This window comes from Hyla sarda, chromosome 4 (genome assembly GCF_029499605.1).
Source record: "Hyla sarda isolate aHylSar1 chromosome 4, aHylSar1.hap1, whole genome shotgun sequence".
NCBI classification, from domain to species: Eukaryota; Metazoa; Chordata; class Amphibia; order Anura; family Hylidae; genus Hyla; species Hyla sarda.
Window position 1 is genome coordinate 231,329,325 of NC_079192.1, and position 19,282 is coordinate 231,348,606.

At 44.6% G+C, this 19,282-nt stretch overlaps 1 protein-coding gene across 1 annotated transcript; it reads right to left on the reverse strand.

Moving 5' to 3' along the window:
* Window positions 1-304: 304 nt before the first annotated feature.
* On the reverse strand, window positions 305-4,595 carry PIM3 (Pim-3 proto-oncogene, serine/threonine kinase). Its single transcript, XM_056573718.1, has 6 exons — window positions 3,433-4,595; window positions 3,234-3,343; window positions 3,098-3,148; window positions 2,644-3,007; window positions 1,894-2,070; window positions 305-1,808 (listed from the first exon to the last, which is right to left on the reverse strand). The coding sequence occupies exons 1-6, from the start codon at window positions 3,515-3,517 to the stop codon at window positions 1,624-1,626; spliced, it is 972 nt and encodes a 323-aa protein (XP_056429693.1). The 5' UTR covers window positions 3,518-4,595; the 3' UTR covers window positions 305-1,623.
* Between the last annotated feature and the right edge of the window lie 14,687 nt (window positions 4,596-19,282).

A 19,282-nucleotide genomic window follows, 5' to 3' on the forward strand; every position in this document is an offset into this window, starting at 1 on the left:
CTAAAGATAAGAACTTCCTGTGGATCATACAGCAGCTGTGAAGTACTGGAAGGATTAAGTTTTTTTTTTTTTTTTTTTATAGTAATTTACAAATGTTTAACTTTCTGGCACCAGAAGAAAAATAAAATAAAAGTTTTCCAGTAGAGTACCTCTTTAACACCAATTGATGAATCTTTGCCAACATACAGAGGTGAGACTTCCAGCTCTATACATTGTTTATCTTGTGAATAGACCACCACATTTTACATGGATAGACCCATTTAAACAGATTTGTTGCAAAATTATGCAAGCCTGAAAACATTGACACATTATATACAAAAAAGTTTAATTGAAATACTTGTATAAAAAAATATGATCTCCATACATTTCACACTGTTAAAGAAAACAAAATACAAATCATAAATAAGCTGCACAAAATACAGCCAGATTACAACACGGCTAATAAATTAAGGTCATGACTCTGCCACTTGTCCTCCCAGAGCCACTGCATGGAGACTAGATAATGCCAATAATTTAGAATCCTGTCCAAAATAAAAAATAAAAAACAACTTTACATCTCTGGTAAACCTTACCAGACAAAAAGGCATAAGAACCAACTCTTAAGTCAGTATTTCTATTTTTTTCTTAAATTAGACTTTTTACAACAATTATCCATCTAAAAACAGACTTGCTAGAAGGGGAATGGAAAAGACGGGTGAAGATGGCATGACTGGAATGCAGAGGAATCACTAGTTAGCTTCCATTATGAAAGGTAAAATGGAAAAGGGGCATCTCCGAACAGTGTAAAGCACAGGGTTTGATAAATTCTAGACAAATAAATTACCAAATAAATAGTGAGAAATTGTCTAAATATCACAATAAATAAACTATAGTACAAGGAAAATTAAATACAGATATGGAAAAAAAAAGTCCTTGAATATTGCATTGATTGTGCATATAACATGCCCATACATACTTTAAGACTTGTGGGGGGACAAGGGTTAGGAATGAGGAGAAATGGTCCTGTGTTGCCCAGTGGTAGAGATGAAGAGGGAAATTAAATAAATGGGAGAGGGGGGGGGGGGTCTGTATTTAAAAACAGCATTCCTGCTCAAAAAGATCATACATGAAGTACATTGTAATAGAAATGGTCACAATAGGTATTCATGCACTCATCACAATCGGAATCACTTCATGAAGTCCACTGAGCAGTGTGTCCAATTACAGGGCGTGTGGTTCCAAGTAGCGCATGGGGCAGAGGAAAGCCTGTGGCGATAAAAATGTGGACCTTCTTTGGAGATGCACAGCTCCAGGTACAAAAAATAAAAAACAGAAAATGTCCCACTGAAGCAGCTTTCAAAAAGGCACTCAAAAGCAAATAAAAATCTAGTCCAGGCTCTATGAGAGCAAAACAGTATACTAGGTACACAAGAGGTCACTGCTTCTCTTCTGTCAGTAAAGTCAGTCCTTTAGTGTAAGCACTGGCCCACAACTCAGATCCTCAAGTCAAAATGAAGTCTCATTCAAGGGAGATAACTGCAAATGTGAAATTAAAAAATCAAAATCCTGTATAAAGGGTTTATTATAGAATAGTGAACATTTGCACCCTTCCAGGGTAGTGTTGGCAGCAGCACGCCCTTCTGTTTACAGACTTTCATTGCTTGAGCTTGTGCTAGATGCATCGGTGTCAATTGTCCTTAATCTTAAATCACAGTCCTCAGACTTCACAAGGTCACATTTACACATCCATGGATGATCGAATATTTGTTCAAGAGTTGGTCGGTCAGAAGGCCTCAGTGAAAGGCACCATTTAATAAGTTGTTGGCACTCTGCAAGGAATAAAAACCATTACTACATATACTGCTAGACATCGCACTGTCATACTTCACAAGGCAGATGATCATGTGTACATACCAGGAGAAATTCTCCTCCTGAAGTAGAGCCTGACACGTAAGATTTCCTCATCCTGCTCAAAGGGAATATCTCCGCAGACCATGTCATACAGCAGTACACCAAGAGACCACACTGTTGCCGATCTTCCATGATATCGGTGGTATTTAACCCATTCAGGGGGGCTGTAAACCCTTGTACCTGAAAACAAATGAAGGAGTCAGTAACCGCAACAAACAATGCTAGAAAGGCACTGAACTCTGTGTGGCCCCAAAATTACAACCCCCTCCCCCATTCTATGGCAATGAGCAGCCCTGTGCACATCAGCTGTTTACTAGGCTCCCTTTCAGGCACCACGTGCCGTCCTCAACACCACTCCAAAAATAGACACAAAAGGAGGGGGTGGGGGCAGTGCCATGTCTTATCCTGGCATTGTGAGGCCGCCCCCTCCCCCCACCAGGCAGCAGCATCTCCCTGGCTTCTCTACTGTTCCTTGGATACCAAACAAAACCTGGAATCTGCAGTCAGCGGCTGGTCATGTGACTCCCGGGCTCGGGTTTCACAACAAACAGATGTGAAGTAAAGGCGGCAGCTCCAGCCCTGTGCCCGCCCCCAGCCGCTCACCCATCACTCATACTGTGCCAGAAGCACCGGCTCCAGGCGAGACCCGCAATGCAGATACAACACCATCCCCGTATAACCCTAGCGAGTACCCCCATCAGACGCGTCACACACAGGGGTGGCCCGGGCAGGGAGGGGCTCCGGTACACTCACCATCAAAATCCGTGTACACCGTGTCCTTGAGCAGCGCCCCGGAGCCGAAGTCTATGAGCTTCAGCTCTCCGCTCCTCAGGTCCACCAGCAGGTTCTCGTCCTTGATGTCCCGGTGCACCACCCCGCAGCTATAGCAGTGCCGCACGGCCTCCAGCACCTGGCGGAAGAAGCCCCGGGCCGTCTCCTCGTCCAGCGCCCCCTTCTCGGTAATAAAGTCGAACAAGTCCTTGACCGGCTCCGGCCTCTCCATAACGATCAGGAAGCCGTCCGCCCGCTCGTACCAGTCGAGCAGCTTGATAACCCCCCGGAAGCCGGAGCCCACCTTCTTAAGGAGCACGATCTCCAGCGGCACCATCACTCCGTTCTATAGGGGAAACGGGGAGAGATCGCTGTCAGTGCCCGCATGTCACACCAGGGTGCGGGAGGGGGAAACCCGCCATATGCCGACACTTACCAAGGTGCCCCAGTCCGTCACCCGCTCCTTGGAGACGTGCTTCACAGCCACCTAATGGGAGACAAGAGCACATGAGAACCGGCACCACCCGAGCACTCCCCACACCACTACCCGGCCATCAGGAGGCGCCACTCACCGGGAGCCCGTCCGCTATCCTGCTGCCAGAGTACACGGTGCCGAAGCCTCCGCTGCCCAGGACTGAGCCCACCTGGTAGACCTTCTCAAATGGCTCCTTGTCGGCTTTCACTAGGGGAGAGATACAAAAGCACACATGACAGGGTGTCCGACACATGACAGCACTCCCCGCCACTGGCCGGCTCTGGACACTCTCCTACCTGGCTGAAGGATCTTCACCGGCAGATGGTCCATGCTGCTCGGGGTGCAGATATGAGCCAGGGAACCGAATTTAGACAGGAGCATCTTCTCTTATATCCACCAGAAAGCGGGAAGAGCAGCAGGCAGCTGTACAGTCCGGTACCGGCGTTCTATGCTCTCGTCACGTCCGCGTCACACATAAACACACCGGCGGCTTACACCCAACAATCCATAGAGTCCAACCAGAGAGCCGCAGCAATGGCCAAGAAACAGAAAATGGCGGTAAACCCTGTTGAAGTGTGTCAGCCGGCGCCGTATATCCACTAGGTTAGTAGTATACCGATAGTCCACTCCTGCAACAGCGACCACACACCACCGCCCTCCCTAGCTCTGAGCTCAATTACTGACAGACCTGCCTCTTAACTCCTAGTATTTTGGTGCTGCCAGCGCTCCCGGTGAGATCCCTCCGCGCCCGGCTTCAGGGGAACACCTACGTGTCCAGCCGCCAATTAATCCCTCACCAATAAGACACCATAAAATCCAGCTGATGCCGATGTCTTGTCCTACGTGCAAAAAGTCAAGGGAACCGCGGTCGTCTTTGCGCTAGAGCGATTGTTTGCGCAGCGCACTATTTACTACTAGTAGCTAGACGCGCGGAAGGGTACATGTCTGAAAATGTAGCCGTACACTAGGCACGTTTATTTACATATTTATGTAGTGGCGGCTGCGCCAATGGCTTCCCTGCCTGTAGATTTCAGTATCCCACATCTACCAATAGGCGCTGGGACTATTTTGCATATGCATGAGGCGAAGCAGGGGCGTTGGGCGGGAATTCCTCGGCGCGCTTTTTTCTCCGTTCCTGGCAGCGCTGGGAAAGGTCAGAGAAGCTGAGACACTGCGTCTGAGGGGAGGAGGAGATGTGCTCGATGCCAATTACACAGTGCACCAAAATCACGATGCTGTCTGCGCCCTGACGACTGGACAAACTGCAGCAGCCGCCATGTTTAATCACTCTAATATGCAGCACATTGAGGTGGGGCTCTCCGTACGGGGAGACGCTGCTGCTATATATAGTACAGCTGTATAGACCTGCGGTATAGGAGACACAAGCACTGCAGGAGCTATCTTTATATACTAAACCACGTTACTGAGGTAACTAAGCTAGAATAGCGTCTAAAACATACGTATACGCTGGCTCCCCCGTGAATTACACTATAGCTGTAACCTATATAGATCAGTGTTTTCCAACCAGGGTGCCTCGAGCTGTTGCAAAACTACAACTCCCAGCATGCCCGGACAGCCGTTGGCTGTCCGGGCATGCTGGGAGTTGTAGTTTTGCAACAGCTCGAGGCACCCTGGTTGGAAAACACTGATCTATAGTAACGCGCAGTGAGTTCCACTAAGTGTCCACAAGGGGCGCTGCCGAGCAGTAATAAGCGACTCGTGCTATGAAGCATTATGGCTCGGGGAGAGCCGCTCTTATGCAGCTGAAATGTCTCGCATATTTTACAGGGGGAATGCTGCTCGTGAGGTCGTGTGAGGACAGTAAACTGGAGACATTATTATTAAAGGGAAGGAATGCGTTTTATAGCATAGTGCCTGAATGTCTACATTTTATGTATCGATGTGAATGGAACAAAGAAGCATGTTGTGAGCTGAGCACATGCTAGGTTAGTGATTCATTAAAAAAAATGCTCTTCTGGGGTTCTGAGGTGCTGCGCTGAACCACTCTCCAAAACACGCTGCAAAGCACACTTTTATTTTTAAGTAATGTGCAGATATTTTTTTTATTAATCTGTCATCTAGTGATGAGTTTTGGCTTCATTGCAGACAATTTCAGGGTTTTATTTATGGAAATTTGGGGTCAACAAGCCTGCAGATGACCCTCATGAGGAGATTATTGTGGGGTCATGGGGACCACTGAGTGCAGTGTTCCTGGTGGTGACTGATCGGCCAGAATGGGGTCATAACTTGTTAAAGAAAAACTGTCAGATATTTTCTCCCACACTACTGGTGGATAGTGCGGGAGACACTGATTAAAACGAGCCCTTCCTTGTCCGGATCCGCCCGGCCGTTCGCCCGCAATTGTACAGTGACCCCCCGACCTACGATGGCCCCGACATATGATCAAATCGACATACGATGGTCTCTCAGAGGCCATCGCATGTCGATGTCAGCATCGACATACAATGCTTTTTTATGTCGGGGCCATCGCATTAAGTGCTATCCGGCAGCGCAAAATGCCGGATAGCAGCTTAATGTTCCCTGTGTGGTGCGGTGAGTATTACTTACTCCTCCACGATGCTCCGTGGTGCCCTCCGGGTCCAGCGCTGGTCTTCCGGTGTCTTCTCGCCCCTCCGATGACGTCAATACGCTGCTGCGCACGTCATCCAATAGAAATGGCGTACGCAGCGGCGTAATGATGTTGCTACGCAGGCCCAGTAAGGCCTGGCGGAAGACAGAGGACCGGAGATGACAGGAGAGCCCAGCGGAGGCCCCGGGTCACCATCGGGAGCGGCGGGGACACCATCGCGAGCGGCAGGGACAGGTGAGTACAGCTTCCTATACTTTACATTGCACGAATCCCTCAACATACGATGGATTCGACAAACGATGGCTCGTTTGGAACGAATTACCATCGTATGTTGAGGGACCACTGTACTTTTATTCTAAGTGTATATCTTGCTGTAACTGGCATGGGCGGGGCTTCTGCAGGTTAACTGGCACTGACATCAGTGCTGCTTATGAATATTCATTTCCCCCCCTCCAGCCCTCCCTCCCTTCGTCGCTCCTAACTGGAGAAAGGGGGGATGAATATTCATAAGCAGCGCTGACGTCAGTGCCAGTTAACCTGCAGAAGCCCCGCCCGTGCCAGTTACAGCAAGATATACACTTAGAATAAAAGTACAATTGCGTGCGAACGGCCGGGCGGATCCGAGCAATGTAGTTCTCGTTTTAATCAGTAGTGTGGATTAGAGATGAGTGAACTTACAGTAAATTCGATTCGTCACAAACTTCTCGGCTCGACAGTTGATTACTTATCCTGCATAAATTAGCTCAGCTTTCAGGTGCTCCGGTGGGCTGGAAAAGGTGGATACAGTCCTAGGAAAGAGTCTCCTAGGACTGTATCCACCTTTTCCAGCCCACGGGAGCACCTGAAAGCTGAACTAATTTATGCAGGATAAGGTATCAACTGCTGAGCCGAGAAGTTTGTGACGAATCAAATTTACTGTAAGTTCGCTCATCTCTAGTGTGGATAGTGCGGGAGAAAATATCTGACAGTTTTCCTTTAAGTAAGGAGTTGATAGGGTCCAGCCAGGCAGGGGACATGGTTAGAAAGTAATAGGGCCCTGAGACAGCAGGGGTCAACTCTAAACTATTGCTTAAAGGGGAACTCCGGGACAAACAAGTGGAAATAAATGTTTTCAAATCTACTGGTGCCAGAAAGTTAAAGAGTACCTCTCAATTTTTTTTTATAGTTTATTATATATAGAACAATTTTCTAATAGGGTTCTAATTAAAAAAAAAAAATTCTTCTATGTTTTTTGGTGTTTTCACTTTTGGCCACTAGGGGGTCTCCTTAGGAGTCCCTTTTTTGGTGATTTCGGACTCATGCCAGCCTAGTGGCTGAGTCCGAAATCTCATACTCAGCGCAGCTCCCGGCCAGTGGCGTTGTCAGGCTCCTCCTGCTGACAAGGAGAGCCGGCATGTGCTGGCGCAGAGTCAGTTGAGCGCAGCTTTTCAAGAGAGAAGAATACAGGAAGAAGGGCGGAAGCGGCCGGGCAAGGCTTCAGATGACGTCGCACCTGCTGGGCCCCGCCCACTTCCTCCCTTCTCAGACGCTCTTATCTGAGCTACCGAAGATGAACATAAAAAGGTATTTTTTAGGTGGGTTAGAACTAAAATAAACGCTAGGATAGATAGTTAGAGACAGGGAAATATGGGGAGGGGGATTAGGGAAAGTTTAGTTGATAATAGGTACTCTTTAAAGGAAATCGGTCATCAGCATCACCCGCACTAAGCCTGTTACACAGGCTTGTAGTGCGGGTGATGCTGATTAAAACGCTGTGTACCTTATTAAAAACCGAGCAGTGGATGTTTAGAAATCTTTATATTTACTTACCTGTCAATCACAGGCTTGGGGCTCAGTTACGTCAGCGGGACTCGGAAGCGGGACTCGGCCGGCCATTGATGTGAAGTTTCCTGTGATCTAAAGTTTTTACAAGTGCGCATGCGCAGGTTAACGCTAGCTGATGACAGATTTCCTTTAAACAGATTTGTAAATTACTTCTATTAAAAAAAAAAAATCTTAATCCTTCCAGTACTTATCAGCTGCTGAATACTACAGTGGAAGTTTTATAGTCTCCTGCTCTGGTCGGTTCCTGACAAGGACAGAGCTGTCAGCTCTCTAGAGAGCACTGTGGTCAGACTGGAAAGAACTTCACAAATTTCTTTGTAGTATATCTATAGTATACAGCCAGGGCCTTTTTTGGCTTAGCGTGGCCCTAGGCAAAATCAAAAGAGGGACCCCAAAAGTCGTAACAGTGCACTAACCAGATTTGCATATTTTTGGTAACATCAAAACAAAAATGGTACCGATAAAAACTACAAATCAAAGCGCAAGAAATGACCCTCATACATCCCCATATACAGAAAAATAAAAGTTATAGGGATCAGAATAGTACAATTTTTTTTGTATTGTTCCCCCACGTTAGGTTGTAGTTCCCCCACATTAAATAGGCAGTATAGTTCCCCCACATTAGGTTGGCAGTATAGTTCCCCCACATTAGGTTGGCTGTATAGTCCCCCACATTAGGTAGGCAGTATAGTTCCTCACATTAGGTAGGCAGTATAGTTCCCCCACATTAGGTAGGCAGTATAGTTCCCCCACATTAGGTTGGCAGTATAGTTCCCCCACATTAGGTGCAGTATAGTTCCCCCACATTAGGTGCAAGTATAGTTCCCCCACATTAGGTGCAAGTATAGTTCCCCCACATTAGGTGCAAGTATAGTTCCCCCACATTAGGTGCAGTACAGTTCCCCCACATTAGGTGCAGTATAGTTCCCCTTTATTAGGTACCCCCCCTCCCCCTGCTTTTTCTATTTTTCATATTTCCTTAACTGGCTGCGCTCGGCAGGCTCAGGTAATGCGGCAGGTCTTGTGGGCTGTGTGGATAATATGACGAGTGACGTCCTCTGAAGATGGCTGCTGGTTAGGGTTGTGCTTAAATTTTTTATTTTTTTTTTTTAAATCACTCACCCCTTTAGTCCTTGCCGTTTCCAGTGCTGCCACTCTGACTCCACCTTGCCAGCTTGGTTTACAAGGCTGTAGTGGTGACATACCCGCAGCTGCAGCCAATCTCCAGTTTCAGCAGTATATTAGCCAGTTGATGTGGCTACACAGGCACTTCACCACGGCAGCCCTGTAAGCAAAGCTGGCAGGGAGGGCTGGAGCCTTGGCGTTGGAAACTGTGAGGACTAAAGATGCATAGTTTATTTTTTCATCATAATTGTAAGCACAAGACATTTTTTTTTTTTTATAAACTGAAAAGGCAAAATGCTTTTTTCCCCATAATATACATAACGTATGTCACAATACTCATACGCAAAGGGTACAAACTTATCCCCCCCCCCCTCGTATCTTATAACTTACCCTAAAGGGTTAAAAGATTTGAGACTGCCTCAAAATTAGTTTTTCACAATTTGCTGCATCAGTGTTTTTAGGTCTTTTAGTTACATTTTTCTATGGTTTACTTAAGTATATTTACATTTCATATGTTTTGAAATATTTATTACATCATGTTCATGCAAAAGACTCAATATTTACAGTGTTGACCCTTAAATTTAACACTTCTGCAATCTTCCCTGTTAGGCTGGGTTCACACTATGTTTTCTCCCATACGGGAGCGCGTGGTTGACCACAGTTTTAGGTCCGGTTGTAAAAGCGCATACGGCGCAAAAATGAGCCGACCGGACCGAACGTTTCACTCCGGTCGGCTCATTGAAATGAATGACATACGGGAGCGCATACGGTGACATACGGGAGCGCGAGCTTTTAGCTCCCCCCTGCCGTATGCGCTCCTGTATGGGAGAAAACGTAGTGTGAACCCACCCTTATGCTGGTTATCGGCTTCTTTGCCAAATCCTGACTGGTGACAACAAGCCATTCTTGCCTCATCAGTGCTTGAAGTTTATCACAGTTTCACAGACCCATACTGTATAAGGGCTTGTTTTTTGCATGACCAATTGTACTTTGAAATGAAACCTCTCATTTTACCATAAAATGTATGGTGAACCCCTAAAAAAAATTTTTAGTGAGGAAATTTAAATGAAAACCAAAATTTTGCACATTTTGGAGGGTTTTGTCTTCACACTGTACACTTTACGGTAAAAATGACGTGTCCTTTATTCTGTGGGTCAATACGATTAAAATGATACCCATGGCTAGATACTTTTATATTTTTACCACATATAACTTTTTCATTTTTCCATATATATGGTATGAGGGCTCATTTTTTGCGTCGTCATCTGTACTTTATATCGATACTACATTTGCATATATAAAACTTTTAGATCTTTTTTAAATAAATTTTTTAAAATAAAATGTGACAAACAATATATTTTGATAGTACGGACATTTACGCACGTGGGGATACCAAATATGTTTATAAAAAAAATATTATGCTTTTTGGGGGTAAAATGGGAAAAACTGACAATTTTCATTTTTATTGGGGGAGGGGATTTTTCACTTTTTTTTTAAAACTTTTTTTTTTAAATTTTTCAACTTTTTTTTTTACACTTTTTATGTCCCCATAGGGGACTATCTATAGCAATCCTTTGATTCTTAATACTGTTCAGTGCTATGTATAGGACATAGCACTGATCAGTGTTATCAGTGATCTTCTGCTCTGGTCTGCTCGATCTCAGACCAGAGCAGAAGACCCCGGGAGACGGCCAGAGCCGCGGCAGCGCTGCGGGCGATCCGGTCATCCATTCAAAGTACCGCACTGCCGCAGATGCCGTGATCTGTATTGATCACTGCATCTGAGGGGTTAATGTCGGACATGATCGCGGATGTCGGCCATTACCGGCGGGTCCCCGGCTGCCGCTAGCAGCCGGAACCTGCCGTGTATGACGCAAGCACTGTTCCGATGCTCGCGGTCATACACAGGACGTAAATGTACGTCCTTGTGCGGGAAGTCCTGCCAAACAAGGACGTACATACACGTCCGTGGTCGTTAAGGGGTTAAGTCACATATATGCAAAAGTAGTCACAATAAAAGCTACAGATCACATCACAAAAAATAAGCCCTTGCAAAGCCCCATATACAAAAAAATAAGAACATTATAGGGATTCAGAAGAAGAAACATACTTTTTTTTTAAACAAAATAAATTAAGTACTGTATTTTAACCCCTTACCGCAGAATGTCATATATAAACGCCGGGTTGTGCAGTGCGTTCGCGCATCCCGGCGTTTATAAATGACATTCAGTTAACCCGGCAATGCGCAGCATCGCACGGGTTAACTGGCAGAAGTCCCGCTGTTTCCAGCAGGGGACAACTTCTGCTTCACCCCCAGGACCATCCATTGATGGTCCTGGTCAGCGATCACTGTGATTGGTCCCTGTGGACCAATCACAGTGATCTAGGGTGAAAGTTCAGATCCCCCGCACTGCCCGCCCCTGGAAGTCGGGCAGAACGGGGGACGATGGCTGCGGGGGCTCGCGGCATAGGTGGGGGAACACGTGGGGACCGGCAGCCTTACCAGATCCAGCGGCAGGACCGAGGGGCAGCGCGGGACCGGCCACGTGGAGGGGCAGCGACGGGACCGGCAGGTGAGTATATGGTCCTCAGAAGCAGCAGTGAAGAACTTCACTGCTGCTTCTAGGAGTCTGAAAACTACAACTCCCAGCATGCCTAGACAGCCTTTGGCTGTCTGGGCATGCTGGGAGTTGTAGTTTTGCAACATCTGGAGGGCCCCAGTTTGGAGACCATTGTATAATGGTCTCCAATCTGTGCTCTTCCAGCTGTTGCAAAACTACAACTCCCAGCATGCACTGACTGTCCAGGCATGCTGGGAGTTTTAGTTCAGCAACATCTGGCCCTTCAGATATTGCCGAACTACAACTCCCAGCATGCCCTTCAGCTGTCTGGGCATGCTGGGAGTTGTAGTTTTGCAACAACTGGAGACACACTGGTTGGGAAACATTGTTTCTAACTCAGTGTTTCCTAACCTGTGTGCCTCCAGCTGTTGCAAAACTATAACTCCCAGCGTGCACTAACAGACCATGCATGCTGGGAGTTGTAGTTTTGCAACATCTGGAGGGCCCCAGATTGGAGACCATTGTATAATGGTCTCCAATCTGTGCTCTTCCAGCTGTTGCAAAACTACAACTCCCAGTATGCACTGACTGTCCAGGCATGCTGGGAGTTTTAGTTCAGCAACATCTGGCCCTTCAGATGTTGCCGAACTACAACTCCCAGCATGCCCTTCAGCTGTCTGGGCATGCTGGGAGTTGTAGTTTTGCAACAACTGGAGACACACTGGTTGGGAAACATTGTCTGTTTCTAACTCAGTGTTTCCTAACCTGTGTGCCTCCAGCTGTTGCAAAACGATAACTCCCAGCATGCACTAACAGACCATGCATGCTGGGAGTTGTGGTTTTGCAACAGCTGGTGCACCCCCCCACCCCTGTGAATGTACAGGGTACATTCACATGGGCGAGGCTTTTACAGTGGGTTTCTCGCTGCAAGTTTGAGATGTAGCAAATTTTGCGCTGGGAAACTCGCTGTAATCCCCCGCCCATGTGACTGTACCCTAAAAACACTACACTACACAAAATAAAAAGTTAAAAACACTACATATACACATACCCCTACACAGCCCCCTGTCCCCCAATAAGAACATCCGGTACACCACTGTTTCCAAAGCAGAGCCTCCAGCTGTTGAAAAACAACAACTCCCAGTATTGCCGGACAGCCGTTGACTGTCCAAGCATGCTGGGAGTTTTGCAACAGCTGGAGGCACCCTGTTTGGGAATCACTGGCGTAGAATACCCCTATGTCCACCCCTATGCAAATCCCTAATTTAGGCCTCAAATGCACATGGCGCTCTCACTTTGGAGCCCTGTCATATTTCAAGGCAACAGTTTAGGGTCACATATGGGGTATCGCCGTACTCGGGAGAAATTGCGTTACAAGGTTTGGGGAGTATTTTCTTCTTTAACCCTTCATGAAAAGGAAATGTTGGGGTCTACACCAGAATGTTAGTGTAAAAAATTTACATTTTTTACACTAACATGCTGATGTTGCCCTATACTTTACATTTTCACAAGAGGTAAAAGGGAAAAAAGCCCCCCAAAATTTGTAACGCAATTTCTCCCAACTACGGAGATACCCCATATGTGGGCGCAAAGTGCTCTGGGGGCGCACCATGTACATTTGAGGTGATTTGCACAGGGGTGGCTGATTGTTACAGAGGTTTTGACAAATGCAAAAAAAACAAAACCCCGCATGTGACCCCATTTCGGAAACGACACCCCTCACGGAATGTAATGAGGGGTGCAGTGAGAATTTACCCCCCACAGGTGTCTGACTAATCTTTGGAATAGTGGTCCGTGAAAATGAAAACTTGTACAGCCCACTGTTCCAAAGATCTGTCAGACACCAGTGGGGGGCAAATGCTTACTGTACCCCTTGTTACGTTCCTCAAGGGGTCTACTTTCCAAAATGGTATGCCATGTGTTTTTTTTTGCTGTCCTGGCACCATAGGGGCTTCCTAAATGCGACATGCTCCCCGAGCAAAATTTGCTCTCGAAAAGCCAAATATGACTCCTTCTCTTCTGAGCATTGTAGTTCGCCCATAGTGCACTTCAGGTCAACTTATGGGGTACCTCCATACTCAGAAGAGATGGGGTTACAAATTTTGGGGGGTATTTTCTGCTATTAACCCTTGGAAAAATGTGAAATTTGGGGGGAAACACACATTTTTGTGAAAAAAAATATTTTTTTTACATATGCAAAAGTCGTGAAACACCTGTGGGGTATTAAGGCTCACTTTATTCCTTATTACGTTCCTCAAGGGGTCTAGTTTCCAAAATAGTATGCCATGTGTTTTTTTTTTTGCTGTTCTGGCACCATAGGGGCTTCCTAAATGCGACATGCCCCCCGAGCAAAATTTGCTCTCAAAAAGCCAAATATGACTCCTTCTCTTCTGAGCATTGTAGTTCGCCCGTAGTGTACTTCAGGTCAACTTATGGGGTACCTCCATACTCAGAAGAGAAGGGGTTACAAATATTGGGGGGTATTTCCTGCTATTAACCCTTGGAAAAATGTGAAATTGGGGGGGAAACACACATTTTAGTGAAAAAAATAAAAAAATTTTTACATATGCAAAAGTCGTGAAACACCTGTGGGGTATTAAGGCTCACTTTATTCCTTGTTATGTTCCTCAAGGGGTCTAGTTTCCAAAATGGTATGCCATGTGAGGGTTTTTTGCTGTTCTGGCACCATAGGGGCTTCCTAAATGCAACATGCCCCCCAAAAACCATTTCAGAAAAACGTACTCTCCAAAATCCCGTTGTCGCTCTTTCCCTTCTGAGCCCTCTACTGCGCCCGCCGAACTTTTTACATAGACATATGAGGTATGTGCTTACTCGAGAGAAACTGGGCTACAAATATAAGTATACATTTTCTCCTTTTACCCCTTGTAAAAATTCAAAAATTGGGTCTACAAGAACATGCGAGTGTAAAAAATGAAGATTGTGAATTTTCTCCTTCACTTTGCTTCTATTCCTGTGAAACACCTAAAGGGTTAAAATGCTGACTGAATGTCATTTTGAATACTTTGGGGGGTGTAGTTTTTATAATGGGGTCATTTGTGGGGTATTTCTAATATGAAGACCCTTCAAATCCACTTCAAACCTGAACTGGTCCCTGAAAAATAGTGAGTTTGAAAATTTTGTGAAAAATTGGAAAATTTCTGCTGAACTTTGAAGCCCTCTGGTGTCTTCCAAAATTGAAAACTCGTCACTTTTATGATGCAAACATAAAGTAGACATATTGTATATGTGAATAATTTTTTTTTTTATTTGTAATATACATTTTCCTTACAAGCAGAGAGCTTCAAAGTTAGAAAAATGCAAAATTTTCAAATTTTTCATCAAATTTTAGGATTTTTCACAAGGAAAGGATGCAAGTTACCACAAAATTTTACCACCATGTTAAAGTAGAGTATGTCACGAAAAAACAATCTCGGAATCAGAATGATAACTAAAAGCATTCCAGAGTTATTAATGTTTAAAGTGACAGTGGTCAGATGTGCAAAAAACGCTCTGGTCCTTAAGGCCAAAATGGGCTTGGTCCTGAAGGGGTTAAAAGCAAGAGAAGAAAAATAATTAAAATGCAAAAAAAAAAGATAAATAATAATTGCTACCACAGTTGATTTCTTCACACCAAGCGGTTTGCCTATTGCAGATTCAGTCTTCCCAGCCTTGTGCAGGTCAACAATTTTGTTTCAGATGTCCTTCGACAGCTCTTTGGTCTTGGCCATAGTGGAGTTTGGAGCGTGACTGTTTGAGGTTGTGGACAGGTGTATTTTATACTGATAACATGTGGATGGTAGGGTCGGCAAGCCCTCTTATATAAAACCATATGAAATCCCGCTATCTCTTCAAATCCCTGCCCACTTGGTGAGCGAGGCACAGATTGGCAAAAACTTGACACTTCTTATCTGCACTAGGTGCAGACTTTAAGGCTATGTTCACTCAGCAGAAAATTCGCTCGGAAATTCAGCTGCAGCAGAGTCCCATTGATTTCAATAGGATTCTGCTGCACTGTGTACAAGGTGGAATTTCCGAGGCAGCAACATCTGCCACAGAAATCCTGGTTCCAGTGTCTGCAGAAAGAATAGACATTCTGTGGATTTCATTCGTAAATGCATTGGCGTTTACAAGACGGCACTTTTCTGAGCAGTCCTACTGCCTGTTGGTCCATTTAAGTGTGTGGAATTGTTTGTAATTGTGAGGGTAGATAGAGGTCCTTCAGGAAGAAAGGGCAAAATTAATCAGATGTGCGAAAGCTGCAACAGATTAGCTGTAAGAAAGCTTCACTTAAAACGTTATATGATAGTAGAGATTTAACATGTTATATTTATTTAACTTTGGCTTAATACCATAAATGCGCTAAATTGTAATCATTGTGATCTAAAGGCATCATGCACATTTCACATTTACTGCACCATTTTTGTGCTAATTATATACTGGTATAAGTTACTCCCACCATTGTCATCATGATTAACATGTACAATAGATTTTGGCAGCAGGAGTCTCCTTTGTTATCTTAATTGATTACACAAGATATTTTAGCATTTAAAAGCCCAGTCTGAAGACAGAAGGTTTAACAATTAGCTGATTGCAGAAAAAAAAATCAAATGCTTCGGTAAATAATACCTTTATTGCCTAGCAGATGTTCCAAATGGGAGCCTTTTTGCTGTCACAACTCTTTTCAGATTGATGATATGTACATTAAAAAGTAAATTCAAATTGTAATTTGTAAAAAAAGAAAGCCTTTACTTAGCTCCCACGATCCCTCCAATCCCTCCACAGCCTCCAATATTGGCACCTAGTCTCCGCCGCACATATTTACGCTGGCCAGTGACATATTGGCCGTGATTTACTATTGTAAACCTGTCCTGTTTTGTTTGGTTGTGCGCCAAAATTTGGTGGAAAACCACACAGCTCAGAGCAGTTGTAAAAAAAAAAAAAAAAAAAAAAGGAAAACTTGGGAAAAGTGCAAAACATAGGGAAACATTAGTAAATACTGTGATAAAAAATACCCACAAAGAAAACTAAGGTTACTAAGGTTTCCCTACATTTTTCACTTTTCCCTACATTTTGCTTTTTTACACATGCTCTGATCTGTGGGTTTTCCTCAGCTCAAATCCACTACGTTATCTGTGGAAACCTTAGTAAATATGTTGGGTTTTTGTAAAAATGTCGGGAACATGCCTCTTACCCCGGCAGCCACACCTCTTTTTGGGTTTTCTTAGTAAAATGGAGAGTTAGGGTACGTTCACACGAGCGGATCCCCAGCGTGTATTACGATGCGAATCCGTCGCTGAACGACCGCTGTATGCTGCCTTTACAGGTGCCTGCTCGAAGCGGCAATACGCTGCTACAAGCAGACACACTGAAGCCATGTGCAAGTTGCTGCGCATGCGCGGTTTACTCGTATACATCGCGGCCGCTACCCCTGGTCTATGAGCTAGGCTGAGAGCTGCCACAATGTGCGAGTATACTGTTTGTCTGCTTGTTGCAGCGGATTTCCGCTCCGAGCAGGCACCTGTAAAGGCAGCATACAGCGGTTCTTCAGTAATACTCGCTGGGGATCCGTTTGTGTGATCGTACCTTAAGGCTAAGTTTCCACTTGGTTTTTTTCTGGCAGTTTTTGGAAAACTGCCACTGCAGTTTTTGAGCCAAAGCCAGAAATGTATTCAATAGGAATAGGACATATAAAGAAATAACTTACAATTCTCCTCCCTTCTGGATCCACTTCTGACTTTGGCTCAAAAATTGCAGTTGCAGTTTTCCAAAAACTGCCAGAAAAAAAAACAAGTGGAAACTTAGCCTAAGTCGGGTTTTTTCAATTCTGGCGCAGACTGAATTTCTGGTGCAATGTGCCAGAACATGTCGGGTTTGCAATAGAAAATGAGGGCCAATGTCTGCAGCTCTGGGAGGTGAACTGTGGCAGAGACCAGTCGCGGATATCGGAGTCTGCGCTGGGGACTGAGGGGAGTAAGTATTTTGATACACAGCCTGTGCACATTGGTTAAAGAGGACCTGTGGCCAACCCCAGGATTTTGCTGCCAGGGTGCCCTGATCAAATACTTTTTTTTTACTGTTTCTGGATAAGCCCTTCTAGTCCAGAGATATGTTGGTTTATAGTTTGTCTGACAATTTATGGCAGATGGGTGTGAACTTTTAATAAAAGAATAGACATCAGATGATGGCCAGGATTATACAGTCACGGGGGGTGTGAATGTTGTAGATTGAGGGGTGTGTATGCCTATGTGTCTCATTTTTTGTTTCTCTTCTACATCTCTGAAAGGTGCCCATACAAATAAGGCTAGGTTCACACACCCGTTTGTATCCAACCCGCTAAGGGTCCGATCGACTTTTTTTTTTTTTTTTTTTCGTTCATTCATATGGCTACTACCGGGTCATGATGGACCCATTCACTTACATGAGGTCTGTCGGTGACCCGGTAATTTTACAGGATTTTAGCGGAGAAAAAAAATAGACCTTGCACTATTTTTTTTTCTTCGCTAAACTCCCATCTCTCTGGTCGGACTTCCAAAGAAGCTCCAATAGCGGAGTCCGACAACAATGTGAACGAGGCCTTAGTGGAGCATCTGACAACTATCTTGGGTACGGCAGTGTCAGCAGGAAAATGTTGAGAAAGAAGGAGCATTTTCTCTCACAATAGATAGGCCACAGCCAGAGGCATCTGGCAGCAGTGTATTCCCCTCTCCTAAGTGAAATATATGCATGCTTGGAGTGTATATGAAAGGAAGAATACTTTAATAAAAAGGCAAAATAAGCCAGAATTCTGGATTCTGCAACAGAGTTATCAAACAATCTAAACCACTGTACTCAATCTGGCACATCCTTAGAATGTCTAGTCTTTGTTTACACTGTCTAAAACTCTGTGCCTTTGTGTTTTTTGAAGGGTTATTGATTTATGGATTAATTCTAATTGTGAAATATGGAGTCTGGAAGGGATTATTATTCACCCTAAAATGAGGAAAATTGGTGTCTAAGTAATGGGGATTTTTGTCTTTCTCTGCATGGTAGCTAAACTGAATGTACATATTTTTTCAGCCCTACAATCTATGTTACTTAGTAAATGTATAAATACAGCATTAGTTTTATATTAAATATTTCCAAGGGATTTTTAACAATTTAAATTTAGTGGACTAATGGTGATTTCCTATTATTCTATTTGTCATTGTTTCTAAAAAGCTTTTATTGTTATTTTGACCATCAATAAACTTTTGCAGAAATCTAGGCATTATACATATTGTATGCCTTTTATAGACTTAGTGTTTATTAGTATAGATGTGAAAGGTATACAATTCCTAGGTCTAACCCCTTAACGACGCAGGACGTAAATGTACGTCCTGGTGAGGTGGTACTTAATGCACCAGGACGTACATTTACGTCCTATACATAACCGCGAGCATCAGAGCGATGCCCGGATCATGCGCGGCAGGTCCCGGCTGCTGATAGCAGCCAGGGACCCGCTGGTAATGGCCGACATCCGTGATCACGTGGATGTCCGCCATTAACCCCTCAGATGCCGTGATCAATACAGATCACGGCATCTGCAGCATTACGGTCACTAAAATGGATGATCGGATCACCCGCAGCGCTGCCGCGATGATACGTTCATGCAGAACGGCAGACGATGGTTCCCTAATCTGCCTCCACTGCCTTCCATGGGTCTTCTGCTCTGCGATCGAGCAGACCAGAGCAGAAAATGACTGATAATACTGATCAGTGCTATGTCCTATGCATAGCACTGAACAGTATTAGCAATCGAATGATTGCTATAAATTGTCCCCTATGGGGACTATTAAAGTGTAAAAAAAAAAAAAAAAAGAAAGGGAAAACCCCTCCCCCAATAAAAATGTAAATTGTCCCTATTTCACCCCCCAAAAAAGTGTAAAAAAATTTAATAAAAAAATATATACATATTTGGTATCACTGCGTGCGTAAATATCGGAAGCATTAAAATATAATGTTAATGATACCATACGGTGAACATAAAAAAAAAAAAAAAAAGCCCAAAAAAATCGCTTTTTTATAACA